Here is a 25444-nt window from a genome sequence, read left to right as displayed (position 1 = left end):
ATGGGTCTTTACCCATAAAATGCGATTGTTTGCAATCCCAACCGTTTCGTAATTTTCTCGACGAGTACCCAACTTTTCAGACTGTAGGACACGTAATCCATCGAAGAGAGTGAAGTAGACGATAAAGCCCCACGAAATGACATGTATGGATTGAGGGTAGATGATCCTTCAAGAAAATCTCTCTCGGAAATAACTCTACTAATTAATTAAGAGATGATTTGGTACATAATCATCAGAGGCGGGCACAGAAAAGATCCAAATGAATGTGAATTGAGATGGCAAAAACAGCTATGAACGCATTTTCACCACGAATCATTTAGACAGCCCAAATTTATGGAATAAGACTTTAATGATGATCATGAAAGCAACATACACATTCATCCCCTAATTCTCATACAAATCAAGGAGAAATGAATCCCCATGTATCAAACACTCAGCTCCTCACAACGTTTAATATAAGGGCACTTTTGATTTGAGCACATTAAGAGACGGTGTGGGGAGTGATGCAATCTGCCAACACATCAGTTAGGAAGAGCCAGCCCTAACATCTCTTGATGAAAGAACAAAGCAGCAATTTCATGTTTACGATAAACATCCTGAAACATTTTCACAAAGAGAGCTTGTATTCCTTTTAATTAAGATAAACTGAACCACAAAACTCTAAAATAATGACCAATTCAAGCATACTGAATGAAACTACTAAAACAATATCAAAGTAATCTCTCTCTAACAAAAATTCTCTAGTTCCACAACAACTTTCCTTGATTAAAAGAAAATGAATCCAAGAAATCACATAAATGTGTGCTTCCATTTAAATTATCCCAATTTTGTTTGCAACATCCAAGGCATCATAGTCGGGTGTCAACCGCACATAGGCCTTCTTGGTTCCATCCGGCCTGAAATCACAATAACAAGTTTGAGCATGCGCAATTTAGGAAGAGATGTATACAATTTTTAGCACTGGAATCAATTGCAACAATGGGTATAACAAACTATGACAAACTACAATGCATCACTATCATAAAAGAAAAGGCATTATAAGTTAGGTGTACCGTGTACACTTCCCAATAGATTAATATCGTCTAGTCACACAAGTGCTTAACAAAAATATAATAAAACCATTTTAGTCCATAGTTTATTTATATTGGATTTCATAAGATCTATCCCATTTTAATTATAAAAATAAAAATAAAAAAATCTATCCCATTTTTAACTAAGGACTCCTAATGCATGATCAAACCAGTCATATTAAAGAATTAGGAAAAGTATCCACTTAATAGTGATGCAGGAAACTCTTATTACTATGGTTTAAAGTTTCTTACTATCCTCAAAATGTCCCGGCTTAAACATTCCGGTTTGGCCAAGACATTAACTCCAAAACACTGAATGTTTTGGGAATGCTTTTGATTACTCGATTTTTCTCAACAATGTTTCAAGACAGATTTTAAACCTTGCTTGTTGCTACAATTTCAATTTATTTCCAAAACAAAACATATAATCAATTGGTTAATTTGGTTATTGCAATTTAATACAAATGCCCATTGCCACATTTTCTACTGTAAATATCAAAAGTGCAGGGAAAGGAAAACATAAATAAAAGCAAGTAGAAAGGCTCACCTAATCAATGTGTTGACCTTCTTGGTCTGAATGTCGTACATCTTCTTGACTGCAGCCTTGATCTTCTTCTTGTCTGCCCGGATATCGACAATGAAAACCAAAGTATTGTTGTCTTCAATTTTCTTCATTGCAGACTCAGTTGTAAGTGGGTATTTCAGTATCTGATAGTGGTCAAGCTTCTCCCTTGGGGGTGCACTAATGCGAGGGTACTTGGGGTTCCTTTCCTTCTTCAATGTCTTTGGGCGGTGAAACGTGACAGATGTTCGGATTTTCTTGGCCTTCTTCTTGATGGTTGATGCACCTGATTTCACTGCCTTGGCAGCTTTCAGGGCCTGTGCCTTTGGATCAGTCTTCTTCATGGCCGCAACTGCATAAGAAAAAAAAAATTGAACTCTAGGTCAAGTTGGTAGGACAAAAGAAAGCATCGACAACATACTTAATTAGGGTATACAATAATAAATGAGATGGTTTCAGATGGACAATGTAAACAGAACTTTATTGGTTGGGCACATAAAATAAAATGGATAAGAGTCATAATCATCCACGAGAGAAGAAATGTGATCAAATTCGTTGGAGGCATACACCTTGGGGCTTGCCTCAGGGCAATGCTCTTAAGAAGCAACCTGATACTTCAAGGAAAGGTCCCCCCCTCCCCCACATTTTTTATATATAAGTAAATGCAATTTTCATTAAAAGTGGTTGAGATGACCAACAAAGAAGTACAAGCCCAAGCAACAAACCCAACTACAATTAGGATAATCTACAAACCCAATCCCATCTGCCCATAAAATCCTCAAAGAAAACCCTTTTGAATGCATCAGACATTTTACACCAGAAGAAATAAAAACCTTTGATTGACACAACAATGTTATCTAGCGCTGCTTCCTTTCCTTCAAAGATTCGACGGTTCCTTTCTTTCCAAACACCCCAGCAGATGGCAAAGGTTGTAAGATTCCATAAAATACATTTTGCCAATGGGAACTTATAACACAAACTCAACCAAGGTCCGAACAGGCCTTTGACTGAAGAGGGAAGACATCCCGAAACACAGAAAAGGTCAAAGAAATACATTTAGATCTTGCGACCAAACAAACACTGCAATCTAAGGTGCCTGACCAATTCTCCATCTCTTTTGCACATAAAACAAAAAATTGGAGTGCAAAGACCCCTACGAATGAGCCCATCCAGAATGAGGATACTGTTTAAAGCGGCAGTCCAGATGAAGAAATGATTTTGGACGGGACCTTGGGGGCCATCATCCTCCTGGAGTGATCTATAAAACGATCTCATTGAGAACATGCCATCCTTAGCAACGCTCCAATCCCAAGTATCAGTCGACCCAGTAAACCGAGTGTGCCCCTCCAACAGACCAAGCAGAGAAGCCAACTCATCCACGACCCAATCATTGGAAACCCTTTTGAAACTACAATCCCAATCCAAGGTCCCATCGGGGATCACCATAAAACTGGAAACACCCTTTTTCCCTCAAAGGTATACGCCTTATTTAAAGAACATAAAAAACTTAAGCCTTGGGTAAGAAGTACAGTTTCTAGCACCTTATGACCAAGGAGAATGCTTTATGGCAGTGTTTTGCATTTTTTTTTCTCTGAATGTTCTTGTATTAACATTGCATAATAGTCTTTATACTTATAAACAGGGGCGGAGCCAGGATTTTGCCCACGCGGGAGCAACTAAGAGTGGGGGATTTTTTTTAGGAGCAACTAAAAGTGGAAACATTTTGTGGGGGCTATAGCAGCGGATTTTTTAATCCACCGCTATTCTCTGTAGCAATAGCTTATAAATCCCTATGCACTTTGAAAATTCTTGTGGGGGCAAGTGCCCCCATTGTAAATCCGCCCTTGATTATATAGTAGACCCTAATATATAATATATTTACACGAAGTACTTAAGTATGAAAGCAATGATATTAAATTTTTTGCTCTTTCAGCCCTAATCTTTATAACCCTACACGATTTGCAACTCCAACAATGTCCGGCTCTTCTTCTTCTTCCCTTGCTTTTCTATTTCTTCTCTATTTCATTTATCTTTCTAAGACAAACTTACTAATCCATTTCTGGTAGTCTTAGATTGGTGGTATGGTTTACAAAAGACAAATGGAAAGCATATAACATTGGTATGTTTCTCATAGCGTTTCATGTAAGTTTCTCAATTGTTTCCAACAGCATTTCCTACACGTTTACTAGGCAACGCCCATCATTCTAGGAATCTATTTCATGCTAACTATAACTCTTATATTTCCAAATTTATCATCTACATAGAGAAGGCCATATTTAAGAGATCCACAACTCACCGTTTGATAGGTTTCACAAAATGACCCCCTAGGTTAAAAAAGAAGAAGAAAAGATCAACCTGATCACACAATCATGTTTACATGATCATCATCATTCTTTTGGATGAACAAGAAACATATGGTGAATATTCTAGTAAAAATACCTAAGAGCATCTCCAGCCCTTACCCAAAGTCAGACTCAAATTTAAAATTTGAGTAAAACTGTCCCTTTTGACGCTCCAGTCCTTGAACAAAACTTATACCAAACTGACTTTTACCTATACTCAAACTCAAACTCAAACTCAAATCAAGGGAAAGTTTTGAGTAAAACTCAAATCCCAAGGGTCATACTTTACTTAAGAAGATTACTTTTCACACTAACTTAGTAAATTTCAAATATTACTAAGGGTCGTTGGGCCCATATGGATTACCTTTCTAGATTTCATGAAAAACTCATTCCAAAAAAAAAAAACATTGGACTTCATCCAAGGTGTTGAAAATGAATGACTACAGAGCTCCCAAATTTAAAATTAAAATTAACTTTTTTTCTAATTTTTTTTCCAGAGTTTCTAAAAGTTTGTCTTCTACAACTCTATGGAATTGGATCATGTTTTAGGATGCCACAATGTGAGCTCAAGACCCTCAATAAGATTTGAAATCTTACTAAGTTAGATAGGTTAGCCTGATTTTTTCAGTTTATCACTGGAGTGCTTCATATCAAATGAAGCTTTTACTCAAACTTTTACTTACATTTAAGTCATGCCTAGAGATGCTCTTATACATTATAATAATTCCATCAAGTCTGATACTTAATAAGAAATGGGTATTTAAATTTGATAAATTTTTTATTTAAAAAGTACAACAACCCGACATTAGAAATTACAGCACACAACAAACTTAGGGAAAATAATTACACAATAATAAAAATAATACCTTTGGAAGGAGGAGCCATTGGTTGCTAAAGAAATTCAACTAAACCTGTTGAAAACCCAATCAGAGAAGATTAAAAAGTTAGTTAACGAAAGAAACAGTGAAACAAATGGGATACAAATGAGAAATCGGACAAAAAATTGAAGAATTTTCTAGGGTTTCAGATAAAGTAACAGACCTTAGATTAAAAATGAAACAGAGACAGAGTCGGGTGCTCGCTAGGGTTTACTTCACAGAAGTTTTATACACAGAGAATTTTGTCGCGATTACCATAATAGGCCTACTGTTTCTCACTATTACATGTATTATCCTTTTGGCCCAATAACCCATTCTTACGGGTCCCATCTTTCGGTGGATTTTTATTCCGGGCCATAAATGGGCTTAGTAGCGCCCCCAAGCCCGAACCTATCCCGAGATGGTCCATTAGCAGCCCATGGACAACTGGCTATTACCGAAGGGTACAATCGTCTTTTCGATTCTTTAATTCAATTCCTTCTCCAATCTTCATTCCCAGCTCTTCTTCAAACCCTGCACTTCTTCACAGACAATAACTCATCTTTTCCCGCTCTTTCTTCATCTCTGCGAGAGGGGAAAATCTGCAAATAAATCGAAACCCTAATTCTATGAACATTGGTTGCAGGAGATCTTCTCTCGAAAACATCTAAAGTTACCCCATCTCGATTTCTAGTATTTCCCTATCAATGTAAGTTAAAAACTCTCTTTTTCACTCCGATTTACATTTCTTAATCTACACATCTCTGTTTCTCTATTTTTTTTTTTTAAATATTGAAAAATTTCCATTTTTGATGATTCTGTGTTCATCTTTCATGGCCTGTGATTTTCTGGATTGGTAGAATTCAGGTTTTTTCGATTATTATGCGGTCTATTTCGTTGGTAATATTTAAATTTCATAGATTTATCAAGGAGTAAAAAGTTAATTGCTTGCTGTAATTAGAAGGGGAGAAGGATCCTAAACCAAATGATCCTTTGTGGGATTCGATTGATTCATGTTGAAAGAGAAAATCTAATAAGTAATATCTGTTTTTTTCAACTCTTTAACATTCACCCTAATACGAGCACACATTGTCGATCTCCTCGCAAAATTGATCATGATCTCTGTCAACTAATGGTCCCTAAATTCCATAAAAAAAACCCAGTGAAAATCAGTCACAATTCACTTATACAAATTGGAAACTAACAGCACCCCAACCAATGTGCACCAACCTTTATTCCTACGATCTCACCATTCCGTAATCAAGTTATTGTTGACGACCTCAAGTTTAAATTCCTGTAAAACCACAATGTGTGGTTTGTTATCAATGTTCATGGACTTAACCTCCATGTGCAACACCTTGTCCTTCAGAGTTCAGACCATAGTGACAAAGTCAGGGTTCGGGAATAATTCGGCGATAGAAAGCTTCGGAAAAAATCGATAAAGTTGGGAAAACATCGGATAAATTTAAAAATAAAAATATTTTTTTAGTATAAAAAAGGGAAAATTACTAAAATAGGGTTAACTATTTTAATATTTACAAAAAAGAATCTAGTTTTTCAAAAATTATCAAAAACGAATTAAATCGCTGGACAGTCCAGCGTTTTAGTAACTCGCTGGACTCTCCAGCATTTTAAATGAAGATTAAATTGCTAGGGGGTTAAAGCAAGCTATTAAAACGCTGGAACACGTTAAAACGTTGGACAGTTCAGCTTGTTACTAAAACACTGGACTGTCCAGTGACTTAATTCATTTTTAGTAATTTTTGTGAAATTATATCCTTTATTGTAAATATTCAAATATTTAACCCTCTTTTAGTAATTTTCCCTATAAAAATATGCGTTTCATATATTAAATGATAAAATAACGCTTAAATTTTTTTTAAAATAAAAATAACTTGTGATTTAGTCAATAATATTCAATTTAATCATGCTTGATCGTGATTTTTTGAAAAATCAAGATTTTTTTCAAAAACTTCGTGAGTTTTTGAAAAAATTGTGATTTAATTGAAAGGTACTAAAATAGTGATTTAATCACGACTTTTTAAAAAATTGGCAGATTTGTTTCACTTTGGTTCAGACTATGAACATTCCATGAAAATATTTTAATCTTCATTCATTAATGAGGAAAAATGCCCTAACTCGTCCAAGTTCCAACCTAAAGCTATAAGGGGAGCTCATCCCAGCCCCTCCCAAGGTTATGGTGTTCTCTTCTTACATAGCCTTTTTGTTTACTAATCTTATCCTCATTAACACTAACCTCCACCACTGTAATTGGCCTATCAATCTTCTTTTTTTTACCAAGAATAAACCGAAAAGGGACTTCCTTTTCAGAAAATGAGACCCCAATCTAGCACCACTCCTCAAGATTCGAGACTGTATCCTTGTCCACATGACATGTTGTCTTGCTTCCTTATGGAAGGCTAATATTTTCCAGACTCACTGACTTAGGTCGAAAGTGAAAATAATCTAACTGTTGTGGAACCATGTCAACATCAAAGCCATCATAATCCATAAGGGCAGTATCATTGTTGGGGTCCCTCCAACCACACTGCCAACGAGCACATCTGAGTCTGTGGCTTGAATTGAAATTGTATACGTGAACCTCCCATTAATCACATTCAACCATACAGGACCATGAAGTTCTTCATTTCCAACCTTGATTATATTGGATCCTAGATCAGATTGATTTCCTGAACATTCAAACACCTCTCCAGAAGCCCTCCCAAGTTGTGGATCTTTATTCAGAGATTGGAAATATTTGAAGTCTGGTTTTAAGTTCACGATGAACAACATTTGATTCGCTCCCATGTGTCTAAGATAGGTAGAAACATTTGATGTGGAAAACATCCTCATTGCTTCTTGGGCATCATCCCATATCCCATCATCCGAAGAAGCTTTGCAACTGATCACCGACCGTCACTTGTCGAAGTCTTCTTGGGCCGGCACTGAAGTTTGTCGAGGTGACCAGCCCGAAAGCACAACAAAGCAAAAGAACATCCAAAAAACCCTAACCGACGACTCCCAAGTCCCAACACAAATCTAACTCGCTTCTAAGTTACACAACCCTCTCCCATCTTACAGAAAATCTTCAAAAAAGACACCCGTAAAGTCCTTGAAAGCTTACACCAAAAAAACAATAAAGCCAATGAAGAAATAATGAATTCCTACAGAGATGACTCTTTAATCTCTCCTTCCAGAGGCTCCAAGGAATGACAGAAGGCACCAAGCACCACAATGTCCGTTTAGACTTGGAGAAAGATTTGCTGATTTCTACTATCCAAGCAATAGAATCCAAACACTGATCCCCTGTAGGTTTTTGGTAGAGGACTCTAAACCCCTTTTGTCTTCCCTTGTTCTCGGCATTGTAAGGCAATCAGCCGACGATTTCCATCTGCTCATGGCCTTACCTTTTGGAGTGATCATAGGGTCAGTCCTGAGACCACCCTTTGTCGGAACACTCCAGGATTCTAATAAATTGCCATTTTCATTGTGGTCCCTGACTGCCAGCTTGATCCTACTGTCTACCACCGATTTGCTTGAAACCGGTTTCTCTGATAGAAAGGTTGCTTGCTTCAGTCAACACCTTGCTCAACCATAAAATTTCTTTTTTCCAGTCCACAAGACTTTACATCAGTACAACCATTTTGGAGGAAATCTCTGTCAATCTTTGCAATTTTACAGCAAAAGATGACACTCTGAAGATTGGAAGATGGTAAATGGATGAAGAAAGAGAAGGCTTTAAAAGGTTTGTTTCTACCAGGAAGAGCATCACCGTTTCCAAGTTTCTAGCTTTAATATCTCAATTACAAGACCCCAAACATGTTCCTTCGGGAACCCATAATTAGAGGAAGACTCGGATATTTCATTATGAGTGATGCTATTTCACAGTCAACTATGGAGAAGATCTTGGAATTAATGTATACGTATGCTATTTTGTTACCTTTGAAAATTGCGGATTTTTTGTATAATTTGGTAAACATAATTTTAATTTTTATAATGCTATTTTTTCTGATTTTTGTCTACTAACATTCTGCAGTTATTCAAATGGAAGAAACCCAACCAGCCTTGGAACTTCAAACTTTACAAACTCCCCTTACAGATGAAAGGGAGTTGGAGTTGAAAACCAGTAATCAAGTACAGATTGTATCTTTGGAACTTCAAACCTTACAAACTCCCATAAAAGATGCAAAGGAGTTGGAGTCGAAAACCAGTAATCAATTACAGGTTTCATCTTCTCGGCGTACCCGTTCTCAGATGGCTCCTGATTGGGCTGTACAGGAAATGCTCATTCTCGTGAGGGAGATCGCTTCCATTGAGTCAGATTTTATGAAAGATTTGCCTTCTAATCAAAAATGGAAAATCATAGCTGAGAACTGTGTTGCTTCAGGCGTTGTCAAGTCTTTGAATCAATGCCATAGGAAATGGGAGTCTTTGCTTGCTGAATACAAAAAGATCAAAGATTGGGAGTCCCAATCTGGAATTGATTCATATTGGTCCTTAGAAAGTGAAAGAAAAATGGAATTTGGGCTTCCTGTTGTTTTTGACACTGAACTTTTCAGATCAATTCATGATTGTGTAAAAGCACCGGAAGTTCGATCGCGTATGGACACAAATAGTGATTCAGACCTCAGTGTCATCAAGGCTTCAGGTATGCCAATTTATCTCCTGAATCAGCTGATTTTCATTCTTGATTTTTCTTTGAATTGCGTATCCAAATAAAGTGCCATTTTAATTCCCTTTAGTAATAACTAGAAGCTGGCATCTGCAATCAGACGTCTTCTGAAGGGTTTATTTATTATTTAAAATATTAATTAAAGGGTGGTTTTGAAGATTACATAGTAAAAAGGTTTTTTGTTTTTTGTTTTTTTATAAAAAATTTGAAAACTAAAAAAAACGTGATTTTGGGGATTTGGGATAACAATTTTCTTGGAATTTAACCAAAATGACCCTGATTATACTAAGTTTAAATGTTAAGGTGGGGGCATTTATGTAATCCAAATTTTGGTGTCGGACCGCTTCTACTCTGCCTTCTCTCATTATAATAGTAAAGATAATATCTGTTGTTTAGAAACACTGATCACATGTTCTAACAACTCAATTTCCATATTCTCTGTCTCTTTTTAAAAGCACTACATTTGTGTGAGAATCCAGACAATGTCCCTAAAAGCCCCGTATAGAATGAATTGCAGTTTATCTATATTCTAATATTGAAAACTAGAGTTTGATTATAGGACCAAGTCAAGGAAGAGTAATTTAGAGATGGGCTTAAAGGTTCAAGGTTAAAAGAGGGTAAGATAGAATGGTTGGCATGTTTGGCATAAAAGTATTAACTAGAAGGAAATATAACTAAAAAGAAGAATAAGGTAGACCAGTAAAAATCAGCACCTATGGTTTTGAAGAAATGAAAGTATTATGTTCGAATCTACGTTTCCTTCACAACTATGACGTCTGTGAAGGATTAGAACTGAGAAGAAATAGGATATTTTTCTAGTCAATCTCAGAGTGGAAAGCCACATTTTGTTTTGCTAAGAAAATGGAAAGCCACATTGGTCTGCCAAAACTGCTTGATATGGGCTTGTCTTTTCTTCCATTACTAAATTTTTCACTGAACCAAGATGAAAATATAAGATAAACCGGATTTTGTTAGGTTCCAAGAAGAAAAGGCCAGCACCTAAGAAAAACATGATAGAAGAGAGGGAGCAGGAGATGGGAGAAAAGGCTGTGAAGTTGCAAGAGAATGCAGAGCTCATACATGCTGTCGTGAAAAGAGATCCGAACACAGTGTACGGGTTTGATGATTTGAAGAATCCTGGGGCGGCCCAGACAGAATTCAGGAGACGGCAAGGCGATGAGCTGATCAAGGTCCTTGAAAGTCTTGTTGGCACTCTCGACCAGCTTTCAGACTTGGTCCAAGAAAGTGGGTAACTAGTTGGGGTAAGGTTTATGTTTTTCCCCCTAATCAGTGTTAATTGTAGTATTTAGTATCCATAACCCTTTTATGATTATTGGTGATGTACAAAGTAGGTTTGTTACCATTGAGACTGATGGTACTGTGCTATTTTCTACTTTGTTGTTCTCTTTTCCCCTTAAAATTGGAAAGAAAAAGAAAGAGAAGACGTTGTGTACAAATGCTGCTGGGATGGGACTCAGCACAAAGAATTTGATGAAAACGATAAAAATTGTAGTTTGCAGAGAGGGTACCTGAGATAAGTGAGATTCAGTGAATTGTGGAGGGCAAGACAAGGTCCTAAAGAGACAAAAATGGCTAAGGTTTGATTCATTTGTAGGTGTCTAGCGGAAAATTTTGTATCCTAGCAGATTAACTTGAAAGTAGGATTTTAATTATGAAGAGTTTTGTTATTTATTTATTTATTTATTTTTGACTGTAATGTTTGTTATTTTTATTTTTGCTAGGCATTTTGGCTGTTATATTACCAGACCATTGTACAATGACTATAACCCCACAGTTATAGTGATTGCCAATTTGGAATGCTCCATGCCTTAAACCTTTTTACCATTCTAAAATTCCATCACCTTCTTGGATAAATTTCTAACCCGCATCTTCAATCCAAGGATTCTATCCTTTTCAACCATAAACCTCAAGAACAAAATAGGGTTTGGGGGAACTTGGGGATACAAGTTTTTGGGAAAAAAAGTCAGGGTTTTTTTCCAAGAGATTTAAGGTGAAGATGTTCAATAGGTAAAAATAAGTTTATCTTAGGTTAGGACTTAGGATAATAGGTTCCTGGGGGGTTTGTCATGAGGTTGAAGGTGTTATAGTCCTTGCTTGGTCTAGGAGTTAGAAACACGCACACACAAAAGATATGGATGAACATTGTTTCACAACTCATCCATGCCTAAATCGACCACCTTTTGCCCTAGAGAGCTGACATTTCGAACTTTGAACTTATTAAGGAGATTAGTGATAGAAGTGATGGACATAGGCATCATCACCAAATCATCTGTCAACATGTACATCGCCATGTCCTTGACATCGGAAGCTTTCTTAGGATCAAGTATGTGGTTGATAATTCCGTATCCAGAAGTACAACATCTAGCCCCTTGGACGTCTGGCATGTTGTAACAATTCTTGTGACACTTCTAAGTATTTTCCAGCCATGTTTGGATGTATAAGAGTAGCAGAATCACGTACAGATTTTTTATTTTTTATTCGTTACGAAAGGGAATCTTTGTTTTGGTTTGGCTGGAAAGAGATGCAACTAAGGTTCTCCAAAAGAAAATCATATTTCCTAGGCACCCCGCCATCCTCTCCCTTGTTACTAGACTGATTGTGGAACCTAGAGGCATTATATCCGAAAGAAAATCAATAAAGTCTTCGCCTGCTTCGGCAAATATTATACCGATGGCTTATGATGAAAACAAGAAATCTATGACCCATGAAAGAATGGGGAGTAGTTAAATAAATTTCATTAAACACATCTGCCAAGAGGTACCATTAATATTCCACAGATCCAATATAAGATCTCCTGCGATAGGAACCCAAATCCCAAGATTCGAAAATCCTAAACAGGATGATTATGTAACAGATATGTAATGCATAAGCAAACAAATGACAAAGTAAATATATATGAGAATTGCTTGTAAAAATGTGGTTTTGAGAAGAAATTTTTATTGAAGAGGTCATGAGTTCAAGTCTTTACGAATTGTTTTTACCTATGTTACTTGGTTCATTGCTTCACTTGGTTCAAATTCGTTTCATAGTTTGCCACTCTAGAATGAACGCAATTTGTAGGGGTAGGTAGAGATAATTTGTTTCTTGGTTCGCTTGGTTATTTAGATGGGTTTGTTTGGGCATATATAGAATTCAAGTATATGTAAGTTAAAAGTATAATTAAAATGTTAAAAATTTCTAAGTTAAATAGAAAAAAAAAACTAATACAATAATCCACATTCTAAATATAAACAATGAAAAAAATATAATGAATTGGTTTGGTTTACTAAACCAATTAAAAAATTATTTAGCTAACAGGATCAATTAAAAAAAAATTGTCAAGAACCAGCAAGCTTTGATCTGCCAAACACATTCAAAATTTGTTAGGTTCATGGTTCGCTTGATTTTATGAACTCAGTCCGAACCATACCATGAACAGATTTATGACAACTTCAAATGCAACTCTTTAGTATCCCAATACTTCACGTTCTCTTCTATCACAATGTTAGTTAAGAGTTTAGTAAAATCTTGTATAGAGGCTAAGAAGCTATTAACCAAAACCAACATTAATCTTCAGAAATATGTTCAAAAAACAATAAGACGAAAACAATCATTTTAAGCCTAATGATGAATGTACACAGTTTTGGTACACAGTTGGGTACACGGCTAACGTGGCAAGGGCACAGAACCGCACATCTTTTTCCTGTGTATCACGATGAAAAAGATCTATGGTTCTGTGCCGTTGCCACATCAGCCACGTACCCAATAGCGTGCAGTCATCACGACTCTTAATTTAATGGACTTCCTTCTTCACAAGGAAAACTTCAGATAGAACTGTGCTCGTCCGCAATGATGTCCTCAGCAGCTCCAGGCCCTGAAAACACCGAAACACAAATGAAATTTCTCAAGAAAATAAATAAATAAAGGGGTTTACATGAATTCTTTTGGAGGGAGCAAGACAAACAAAACGGCGGATTTTCTTTCTTGGTGCATAACGTAGAGTTTTTCTAATCTTTGTTAATGTGAATTGTTAATCACAAGGGTTGTAATATTCTTTGAACGATGTAATTTGTAACTATTCTCGTGGTTAATTTTAATATATGGAGGGGGCCTTATCCTTCAGCTTACGATAAAATATAAAATAAAAATTCTTACTTCATTCATGGTTAAATAAACCACCTTCTCCTCGAGGAAACTGACGTGAATGTTGAATTTGTTAAGAAGAGTAATGCTGGAAATGGTGTACATCACCACCAAATCGTCCATCACCATGTATGTCACCACACCCTTCACATAACCATGCCCTTCACTATCTGATGATGATGATGATGATGATGCCACATTGAAAGTCTTAGGAAGAACGTGGCAGCTTGGTTTCGAGGTAGGTGGAACTAGGGTTCTCTACACTCATAGAGATTTGCTAAGCACCCCACCATTCTATGCTTTGTAAGGAGATTGATTACGGTGCCTAGAGGTAGAGACAAGAGACCAAAAAGGAAATCAACAAAGTCTTTGCCCGCTTCGGCAAATAATACTCTGTTGGCTTTCTTGTTCATCAGAAGCTTAACGGACAACTTTGTTGTTGCTATGTCAATGTTTGCTTGGTTAGCTTTCTATCTGTGATGAGATATATATCAGTTGTGATAATTTGACTTAGGCACGTTGCAAACTCAATCGACTTACCTGATATGACAAACTCGAAAACTATAGATCTGCTTTCCTTGGGATACAAAACTCCACTTTTTTTATGGGGAATCCATAGTTTTGTATCTAAAAGAGAGCATATCTATAGTTCTTGAGCATATCACGTTAGGTAAGTTAATTGAGTTGCTACATGCCTTAAGTCAAATTATCAACACTATATATAGGGGAATGCTAACGTTCAAGAACTCATGAAGACATTAACATTCTCTACTAATTTGTTTTTCTAATAATACTCCTCTCCATTTTATCTTTTAATGAAAAAGAAAAGAGTATGTTAGTCTTTTATATAATAAATATATTTATTATGTCCTTAATAAATGCATTTATTGTGTTGGCATTGATTGTCAAAACATTTAGGAAAATGCTGCTGGAATGACACAAGGTATTTACTATGATTTTCATAAGTTTGACATGGGATGTGAACATAACCATAGATGTGTTTTCTCGTGATACAAGTAAAAATCATACGGGGTTATGTATGCATGTCCATGTTAGAATTGTGAGAATCATGGTAAATCCTGTGTCACCCCAGCATGACTCAAACATTTAACACAAAAAAAATATTTTAATTAAAAGACTAAAACACTATTGATAATTATTATGTAAACAAACATTTATTATATAAAAAACTAATGTACCATTGTTTTTTTTATTAAAAGAAAAAATTGAGAGGGGTATTATTGAAAAATGAATTTGGTGGATAATACTAACGTCCCCATGAGGTCTTGGATGTTAGTATTCCATATGAGTCGTGTTGGGGTGGCACAAGATTTACTGTGATTCTCACAATTCTGACGTGGACATACATACATAACTGTAAATGGTTTATACTTGTATCGCGATAAAACACATATATGATTATGTGCACATCTTGCATTAGACTTGTGAGAATCGCAATAAATTCTTTATCATTTTAGCATCTTCCATTCCATATATATATGGGAATTGATCAAGGGACATAAGAAAAAATATATTCATTAATAAAATTTTAAAATATGGGTTAGAAGTTTTGGATTGAGTTGATTTTTTGTGAAGATGATCTTTATGATGAGAAGATCATTCGAAACAAAAAAATCAGTCAAATCTGAAACTTCTAACCCTATTAAAAGTGATTTAGAATGTGGACCGTCGATTTTTTATCAATAATTTGTAAATCACTTTTGATGAATTTAGAAGTTTCAGATTGAGCTGATTTTTTGTGAGGATGATCTTCTCATCATAGAGACCATCCTCACAAAAAATCAGTTTAATCCAAAACCTCTAACCCATATTTTGAAAAATCATTATTTTTATATATGTTTTTACATATGTCCTATGAATCGCCCCATATATATAGATAAATGTTTGACTTTTATAATATCAAATAACTTTTGACGTTCTCCATAAGACAATGGTAAGGTTCAGATTCAACCCCTCTCGTTTTAAGGTCATCATTGGGTAAGCTTCCTTCAATCCATTTTTGCTTGAAGCCTAAATAAATAGAATAATGATAAGGATGTATTTATTCTTGGGCCTTGTTAACATGTTCCTTTAGGGCATATGTTAAAGTGCAATAAATACACTTTGGAAATTAGAATCTATACCAAAAAAGCCCCTAAAAAAATCATTTATTCTTTATCAAAAGATTGAGGCTCATCCCATGTCCCTATGTTAGGGAATAAAATGGTTCTGACTAGACTCAAAATAAGATTAGATCATAGTAATGATTAAAAATGGCTGAATATGATTTAATATATCATGACCCGATGCAATCAGATCCAGATTGGAAGCAGATCCATCGGTAGATTTGTCTGGATCTGAATGATGTTTTGCTTTAAAAAAAAGATTTTAAGTATAAAAAAATCATTTTTCTAAATTTTTTTTTTTTTTTACTAATCATAATCTGACGCTTTTTGTACACTTTTTGACATGGTAGTGGATAGAACTAAGGGTGTCAATGGGTCGGGTCCATGTATACCAAGAATCGGACTTGAACTTGAACATTGGTTTTGATTTCCAACGATTTCGATTTCAGGTGTGAGACTCTTGGAACTAGAACCAACCAACAAATATCTCATACCCATTGGATATCCGAAGGATATCCATTAATATTATAAAAAATAATAATTTGACTTAATTTCCAAGTGTCGTTTTGTTCAAATGGATTACCACTCTAGCAATCCATCACCACAGCCCTCAAAATTTCCCTCAAAAAATCTTTAAAAAATTCGAAAACAATTTGTTTTGGGCTTGATCCAAGGTTTTAAAAATTCAACTGTGAGAAGTAACTTTTTTTGAATTTTTTTTCAAAGTTTATAGAATTTTGTCCTCTACAACCCTAAATCATCATATCATGTTTATGTCTCAAGATGAGACCAAGGACCCTTAATAAGGGTGAAATCCTTACTAACTAGTAAGGCTAGTTAGACTTTTCTATTTGTTTGTGTTGTTTAAACTTTGAATGAGGTGTTTTAATCTTTAAAAAGATTAAAGATGAAAAAAAATCAAACTTGTAAATTTGTGAGTGCAATGATGTTCTTCTTTGAAGTTGAAACTTGAGAAGAAGAGAAGGGAATAAGGATAGAGGTTTAGAAAATAGAAAAAAGGTTGATACTTGACAATTAAGTTACTTGTCTGAGAAGATATTAAATATTGAAATATTTCTTCATAATTATTAACTACTATTAATTAATTATATTACTAAATAATAAATATTAACATTTTCTTAAATAATTTTTTTATATAAAACAAACACCCTATTTACCCATTTACCCAATGGGAAACATCGTTGGAGACCCAATTATTAATGAATTCTTAAAATTACTATTCATAACCGGCCTGAAAATTAATCGAGTATCTCATTGTGGACCCAAAATTGATTAATCGATTTCGTGAACTTTGGGTAATTGGGTACCCATTGACACCTTTAGATAGGACTATAGATCTTTTCCCTTGTCTATTTTGAAGAAAAAGATCTTTGAGTCCATGCACTGCCACATAAGGGAGCTTACAAAGAGCGTTAGTTTATAACGACTCATTTTTTTACGACATGTTTCTTAAATGAAAAGTGTACATACATGGTAAGAGTTTAAGAGTTTAAACCTCAATCTACTTGGGTTTAAGAGACGCCACCATTCAAGATTCTTAGGTGTAAATGGATAATATGAAAATGATTTTAGAAATATGATTTTTAAGCATTCATTGTGACTCTTATCAATAGAGAGGGTGACATCTACCTAGAATCTTGGTAAGGGGATTCAATTGTGAGATAAGAAAGGTGTTAGGCATTTTGTCTTACCCACAAAGTTGGCGGTTATCAAAGATTGGCCAAAATATGATGTTTATAACCAATCTTTTGATTTTTTTTGAGTTTAAAAGTATAATAGAGAATTCATAAATTGAAAGAAGTATAGGTCGGCCTCTTAATAGAGTAAATAGGTTCAATGAGTAAGCCATGTATGAAAGTACATGCTTGCTGAAATTTTTTGAGAGTTTGAGGTTTTGATGTGAGTCTAACTAGATTCCACCATTTTGGACCTCAAGCATGAACTACTTACACATGTACTCCTTGGGAGTATGTTTTTTTGTTGGTTAGGCTTTAGGGATACATCCCTGGGTTGAATGAACCTCTTTGAGAACCTTCACATTAATGCATGAAAATGAGTCATTTATGGACTACTCTTTATAGACTTAGAGTGTTAAGAGTAAGTCTAAAAAGACTCACCCTTTTTACTCTCAGTCACTTTAAAAACTAAGGAGTGGTATGTGTGCAAATGTGTATGTATGTTAATGTTCCAAACGGAACTTATTTAATGGACTTAAAAGATGGAAATTGTTTCATATAGTAAAGACTTACCTTCTCTTCCTTACACCACTCACAAGAAGCTAAATTAGAAATTTAAAGTGCTAATAAATTAAAATGACTTGAAACAACTTGTATTAAGATCAAATACTTTTAAAGAGTTTCTTGTGGACTTAGAAAGGGAAGATGACTTCATATGGTGAAAACTTACGCTCTTTTACCTTATGCCTTTGAAAAATAGAAAATGAGTTACATTACATAGAACTTGAATTTGAACTCCCCATTTTCAAAGGCTTAGATTAATTTCAAAGTTACGTTTTTTTTTCCTCAAAGTAGTCATGATCCAATACGGTGTCGCATACCTATAAGTGTCTAAGTGATACTTTTTGGTTAAAAATTAAACACAATACTAGGTTGCATGCCGTGTAGATATTGGCTTGATTAGGAGCCCAGTGCGTTTTAAGCACCTATGAAAAAGGTGCCATGTAAGCACTGTTCTAATTCTATAGGAACGGGACATTGTTCTGAATCGTAGTTCTTTCTCAACTATTCATGCTCCATTTGGATTGAGAGAAGAGAAGAAAAAGGAAAAGAAACTATTTTCTCTATAATTCTCTTATTCAGAAAGTTAAGTGAGGAGAACAGCGAAGGTTAGCAGAGAGAAAGTAAGAAAGAAAAATGTTCAATTTTGTTCTCCCCCAAGTTGAAAAGATTTGGAGAGAAAATGAGAATAAATTATTATTAAAATGATACAATTTTCTCTCCTATTTATCTAAGCAGGGTGGAGAGCAAATTACTTTTTATTCTCTTCTTTTCTCTTAATGTGATTTTCTTCTCTTCTCTCCATCTCTTTCAATTCAAACAGACTTTCAAAGGATTGATGCCTTATTATTTTTTCTCAACCTTGTAAAAAGTACTATAGGGGTACTACAGGAAATATGTAATCTAGAGATCCACTCCGAAAGGATAGAGAACTAATGATGGCTAGTAGCCCACACTATCTATATCTTCAAAAGATAGAAATACCTTTCATCCAGCCCTTCCATGTTCAAAGAGCTTCTATTGCCACACCAACTTTTACTAAGACCACCCAAAATTCATATGAAAACATTCACTACCTAGATTGGGGTGCTGTCAGTAAAAGTTGGTGTGACAATAAAATCACTCTACTTTTATTCTGTTTCTCCTTTTGTTGGCTCAATAATCATTTATAGGAATCTTCTCCTTTTTAGAGGGTGTGTCTCTTTTGTTTTCTTTAATTTTTCATATTTTACCGCATTGATTAGATAAAAAATAAAAATAAAAATCAAGGCTTGAAGTGCTACATTTAGATAAGCTTCCAAATTGGCTTATTCCCACTCATCAATTCATTTTCCTTATAAACATCCTCGCACTTAGGGCTGTCAATGGATCGGGTTTGGATTGAATCAGATCAGGGACTGATCTGATAAATATCTGATTGGACCCTTATCGGATTGGGTTTTTATCGAAATCAATATTAAGATTCAAATCTGATCCATTAACAATTGAGTCGGATCCAGATCAGTCAAATCCGATTTTATATACAAAATCTAAATAAACTTCATACATCTCAATAAATATATGATATAATTTATATACATTCTAACATATTATCGGATTGGGACAGATCCAATAAGATATCGGATCAAAACCTTATTGAAATTCAAAACACTTATCGGATCAGATCCTTATCGAAATCCAAAATATCGATCCAGACCTGAAGTTGTCAGATTGGGTTTCGGGTCTAATCCGATCCGTTGACAAGCCTACTCACACTTTGTTAAATAAAATTGGTATATCTTAAACGCCCCCTACATTTCCTTTTAACCTTATAATTATTTAGGTCATTTCTTCAAAAATAAATAAAATTACTATCCCACATTTCCGAAAATTTAGTTTTTAACTTTGCAAAATTAGAGAAATATCCTTTTTACTATGTTACTAGCAAAATTATCGTACTTCATGTTTTAAATTTCAAAAAAATCCTTATCATATTTTAAATGATATATATCAAATTAGATTATTTACTTAAAATATTAAAATGAATTTAACAAATTTAAATCATGCATAAATCCTAATTTTTGTAATGCATGTGTGTATTATGACAATAAAAATGAATAGTGAATCCTAAAATGATAGTTTCAGGATTTTTTCTCTATTTTTTTCTTAATTTCCACCCAAAAATAAAAAAATAATTGCTAGAATGCTAGATTTTTAATTAGGGTTGGCAACTGCTTAGGTGTGGGTTGATTGAATGAAGAATATATCCCTGTCTCGATCTGATTTATATCCAAATTTCCCTTTTTGATTATTATCCATATTTGTCAAGGATATCTGTATCCAATTATTTATCCAACTTTTTAAAAGATATTTGTGTCTTATTCGTAGCTGAATTTTGAGGAACTTAGATTTTCCATTATGATTGTACCTCATCATTATCATTATAAACTTAGATAGTGCATATAGGGGTCGTATATGGTGCACATCCACATCTGACCCTAAAACAATTTCACATGAAATAACTATGGAAAAGTTTACCAAAGTTTTTAATTGGATTAAAAAAATGTGCCCCTACCCAAATAACTCGGCTCTTATGAAAATTTTTCATTTTGTCAATTAAATTTCCTCGAATGGAATCTTCCCTTAAAATGATCCTTCTATTAAGGTATCTGTCTTTTTTAATAGAGTCGTGATAATATAACTCGTTAGGTAGCATACTCAATCGACTCTTTGACGTGATAAGTTTATGAACAGAAGATTTATATGCCTTGGGATACATGATTGCATTTTCTCATAAAAAAGTGTATCTTAAGAGAGTTGTGTATCCCGAGGCATACACATTTATAGTTCTCGAACTTGTCCACGTCAGGATATTGATTGAGTATGCCATCTGACGAGTCATATTACATGATTCTTTTTAATATACTTCTTGGAAATTTTCCATGAAATAAGTAGGCTTAAATGTTGAACTATTGACCCTACTCGTTCGGATGGGTGTACCCCAAAGTGTTCCCGGACTGCATGCATATACATCCCACAACAAAAATAACGTTTTTAGCGACTCATTTTCAGCGACGTCCAAAATAGGCGCCACTGTAGAACACAACCTGCGCGCCTAAAACCGAAATTTCGCAAAAAAAAAAAAAAAAAAAAAAACTCTCTCCTGTATCAACAGATTTTGTGAGAACCTCTTTCTCTCTCTCTCTGCATCAAGTTCATCACAGCTCCTCCACATCTAGGGTTTCGATTTCCATTCTAATAGGTCTCTCTCTCTCTCTCTCTCTCTCTGTATCAAGTTCCTCTTCACATTTTCTGGAGTTTTGAGAATCGAAATCGCAGATTTTGAAGTTCTTTGAGGTTTTGAGAATCCAAATCACTCTCTCTCTCTCTCTCTCTGTATCAAGTTTCTCTTCACATTTTATAGAGTTTTGAGAATCGAAATTTGCTCTTCACATTCTCTGAAGTTTTGAGAATCAAAATCGCAGATTTCGTAGCTCTTTGAGGTTTTGAGAATCCAAATCGCAGAACGAGGTATGATTCCCAAAATAAAATTTCTTCTATTTCTTTCTCCCATCGAATTCGATAGATTTATGATTTAGGATGATTTTTTTTTGCAAATTTCGTAGCATTTGAGGGAGATTTTTATCAGAAATTGCTTGAACCATGGAAGTTCAGTTCGATTCCATTCATTAGTTCAGGTTAGATCCAACCTATGTATCATAATTTAAGTACTTTTTATTTTTATTTTTTATACAAGTCTACAACTAAACCTTTTCTTCTTCTGGGAAAATAGCAATCATACAGGGGTGTAGTTGATTGATTGAATAGTGGATAGGCACAATCAAGAGTGGGAAGAGAAAAGGTGTTGGAGTTTTTCATTATGTTTGTTTGTGGGATATGGAATTTTTTATTTATTGATGGAAGTCTGAAAATGATGTTTAATAGGGCAAGGTTCTCAATATAATGCAGCTAAGTGAAAATAAAAACAAATACATTTATTTATGGAACAAAATTTAGTTTTCCTTTTTTAATGATTGCAATTTTTTTTTTTGGGTTTTAACAGAAGTCTTATCTGAATCAATGATTGTTCTCACTGCATTCTCTTGAGAAGTTCAATCAGTTTACTGATTTGCCACTTTTGATTCTTTTTAAACTAAATCAGTAGGCCTATTTCAAATTTATTGGGTTTCCCTAGTTCCATGGTTTCTCGCTTTCAATCCTAGCAATCTGAAAAGCCTTTTCTAGTAGGTAAAAGGTCATGTTTTTGTGACCACCCTTTTCTATATGTCCAGCCTTATGGAATGAGTGATATAGTCGCTCTTTTAGTGGTTATGTTCCTTGTTATGTCATTATCAATATCAATCTAGTGGTTGATTGCTTGATATAGTCTCAAGCACACGGACCAATTCATAGATTGGTCCGTGATATAGTCTCTGTTGTAACTTTGTTTTTTGTTTTGAAGTTCTGATCTTTGTTGTAATGGCGAGGAGAGTTTGTGGTAAAAATACTTGGTTTGCACTCTACGTTTGGAAAAATCAGCATATTTTATTTGTTTCATCATTTAAACTATGATATTTTCCTATTTTTACAATCCATGTTGATATATAAAAGCCTTTTGGCTTGATTGCAGGTCTGTTTCTGTTTAATTGTTATTTAATTATCCAATTAGGTTGAAAAAATTACCTTCTTGCACAAACATTACAGTATCATTCAATGATATTTCTGTGGAGTTTCACAATCTTATATACATGGAGTGAATTAAGTCCATTATTCTTTAGTCATTCTCGTGGAGTAATGATTATGTGTTTTTTTTTTTTTTTTGTGCATCTTTCCGCATTTTCAAATTTCAGTTTTTGATAGAAGAAATAGGATTCCACCATCAAGTTATTCATAATATGTCCACAACCATTACTTAAAATCCTATAATGGAGGAGACTTTTCCATACCCTGGCAATGTTGAAATGGATATTTCGTTATGTAACAATGATACAAAGATGTATGTTGGTATCCAATACAGATCCAGGTGTCTAACACAACACCTTCAAGAAACCCACAAGACAAGTCCATACACATGTATTTTGATGCAAAATTGTAGTCATATCTATGCCAGATAATTTATAGTACAAAATAAAAATAAGATAGGAAATATATGAAAAAGTAAAAGAATATTTGATCATTCGTTGGCTTTGTCAAGGTCATTTTGTTTGAATGGGTTTTAAGATCTTTGTGCATCATTTTTTTCTGTACTTATTTGTGAGTGAAAATATTTTTGACCTCCAGAACTTCAAAATTATGTCTTATGGATGATTCTATTCCTGATGTGAACCCAATCTTTTCTATCTGTTTCAAGTTTTGGCTATATTCTCCTGTTAGTTTTTGGTTTTGGGCTATTATGCCTTCATCTTAGGTTGATTGTATACAATTCCTCACCTTTTTTATGATCTGGAATGGATCAGCTTCACCTGTCATAGTCACCTTAAAACACACTAGTCAACCAATAAGACACACTAGTCAGAATGAACATCAAACTTTCTACATGGAACCAAACCTCCCAAAAGGGAGAAGTGCAACCTTGATGCCAACTTCCTTTGAAAATGACCTCTCACCAAAAAAGACTCCTTTGAACCTTAACTATAATACCACTTCCTCTAAATTGGTTTCAACCAATTTCTCGATAAATTAGCCCAAGGCAGCTTTCCCGCAATAAAACAAATGTGCATCTATGAGAAGTTCAAAAATGCTGTTACATTCACAAATCCCATAAACTATATCATGAACCTACACTGCTTATTCTCTTCTAAAAAGAGAACAATTGGAAAACAAAACAATACATCACTGTATTATTGACCAGTAAGATTTGATTTCATAACTCAGGAAACGGGTACACTTTGCTTGAATGTGTATCAAGAACAGAACTCTCTGCCAAGCGTTGTGCAGAGGTGACATGCTGAACAGTAAATATAATGTGAGTTCAAGCCAGTATTGAGTTTACAAGGTGATTTTTTTAAAATACAATTTGGAGAAGCCTCCCATCACGGACTGTTGGACCTCACCACTGTACTTAGTCAATGGTTACACTCTTCGATTTGGTCTATCCAATCGATGGAGGTCACAGTCCGTCGGAAGATCCAAATCAGCCATCGGTCACTCAAAAGAAAGTGGTTCTAACCCCTGAGTTCTAATAAGGCCTATGGGTCATTGTTGCAAACTTAAGGCTGTGTCAAGTAAAGAGCTGAACAAACCAAATACCAATGCAGACTTGTCAGATAAGACAGAATCAACAACATCTTTTGCATTCCATGAATTCTTGTCATTCAATTTTAAGAATTGTTTATTGGGAGGACCTATCTGAGACAAAGAAGGTCATAGTGATAAATCTTGAAGAAAGAAACATAAAAGTTTAATTTGCTTGGAAGTATTACGGCTAAATCGAAGTTACTGAAACATAAATGATAAGGTTATCAATTGCCCCTGAGTTCTAATAATGTTTATTTGAATAATGAATTCAAATGCATAAGTGGTTCTGATGCAACATCAATTGATTGATGGATAAGAATACTAAATGAGCAAACCCATGTGATGTTTTATGAGGTGTAGGCCCCTAAGCTTAATTAGCCAATGTTGCCTCCTCACCACCTACTACTCCTTTTGAATGGATTGGCAACATAACACTTCCTCACTCTATATATACATACACACATACTAGATATGCCTTCCAACTCCAAATCTTAGCTTGCATCCTCCACACTGTTAAAGCTTTCTTTTCTTCTCCTATAAAGTCCATCTAAGAAAAAGTACTAACCAAGCTAAGAAATAGCAAAGCCATTGGGAATGTGACTTTTGTCATCTTGATGTTGAGAAGATGTGAATTGTGGAGCAAGAAGGTAGAGTTGACTAGGGGATAGTGAGTACTGATCAGATGGCGAGACTAAATTATTACTATTTCGGCTCATTCCATTATTTAGAGGAGTGCATAATAACAGTGAGACTAAATTTATAAATAGCTACTGACTGCTATTTTGTTACTCATCCTGTATTTAATTGTGTTTCAGAACAAGTGACTTGTATCTCCACCTCTTGTCAAGGCACTACAAAAACACAAGCCTTTCTAACACAATTGTATCATGTTGCAGGAGGAAATAACAAGGCAATACAGATTTGTGCAGGTATGATATCCATCAACTCTGCTATTTATTTTTATATGAAATCTTAGTGGATTTGCACCATTCTTGTTTTAGATTTGGAGAATGATGACTTAGTCTTTGGGAATCTCTTTGATGCATAAATCTAATTTAACTATACTTGTAAGGTTTCTAATTGTTTATGTGATGTCTTGGTCCTTTAGTGATGGGGTTGTCTCTGGTCAAAATCCCACATTTCTCTTTCTTGTTCAATTGCATCCAACATGACATGATCTATTTAGCTTCTCTAATAT

At 34.7% G+C, this 25444-nt stretch overlaps 2 protein-coding genes across 3 annotated transcripts; one reads left to right on the top strand and one right to left on the bottom strand.

The window, feature by feature from the left end:
* Window positions 1-684: 684 nt before the first annotated feature.
* On the bottom strand, window positions 685-5124 carry LOC147399931 (large ribosomal subunit protein uL23). Its single transcript, XM_086445502.1, has 4 exons — window positions 5016-5124; window positions 4841-4885; window positions 1618-1984; window positions 685-896 (listed from the first exon to the last, which is right to left on the bottom strand). The coding sequence occupies exons 2-4, from the start codon at window positions 4857-4859 to the stop codon at window positions 812-814; spliced, it is 471 nt and encodes a 156-aa protein (XP_086301628.1). The 5' UTR covers window positions 4860-4885; window positions 5016-5124; the 3' UTR covers window positions 685-811.
* A 221-nt stretch (window positions 5125-5345) lies between these two features.
* Window positions 5346-11207, top strand: LOC147399930 (sequence-specific DNA binding transcription factor). Of its 2 annotated transcripts, XM_086445499.1 has the most exons (4): window positions 5346-5540; window positions 8868-9479; window positions 10479-10765; window positions 10932-11207. In XM_086445499.1, exons 2-3 carry the CDS (start codon window positions 8876-8878, stop codon window positions 10754-10756), a joined length of 882 nt encoding a protein of 293 aa, XP_086301625.1. In that variant the 5' UTR covers window positions 5346-5540; window positions 8868-8875; the 3' UTR covers window positions 10757-10765; window positions 10932-11207. The 2 variants fall into 2 exon arrangements, with proteins under 2 accessions (XP_086301625.1, XP_086301624.1); XM_086445498.1 differs by having other exon boundaries at window positions 10479-11207.
* The last annotated feature ends 14237 nt before the right edge of the window (window positions 11208-25444 follow it).

Source organism: Akebia trifoliata, chromosome 6 (genome assembly GCF_017979445.1).
Source record: "Akebia trifoliata isolate Shusen 1 chromosome 6, ASM1797944v1, whole genome shotgun sequence".
Taxonomy (NCBI): domain Eukaryota; kingdom Viridiplantae; phylum Streptophyta; class Magnoliopsida; order Ranunculales; family Lardizabalaceae; genus Akebia; species Akebia trifoliata.
This window is presented reverse-complemented; position numbering and strand designations above follow the sequence as displayed.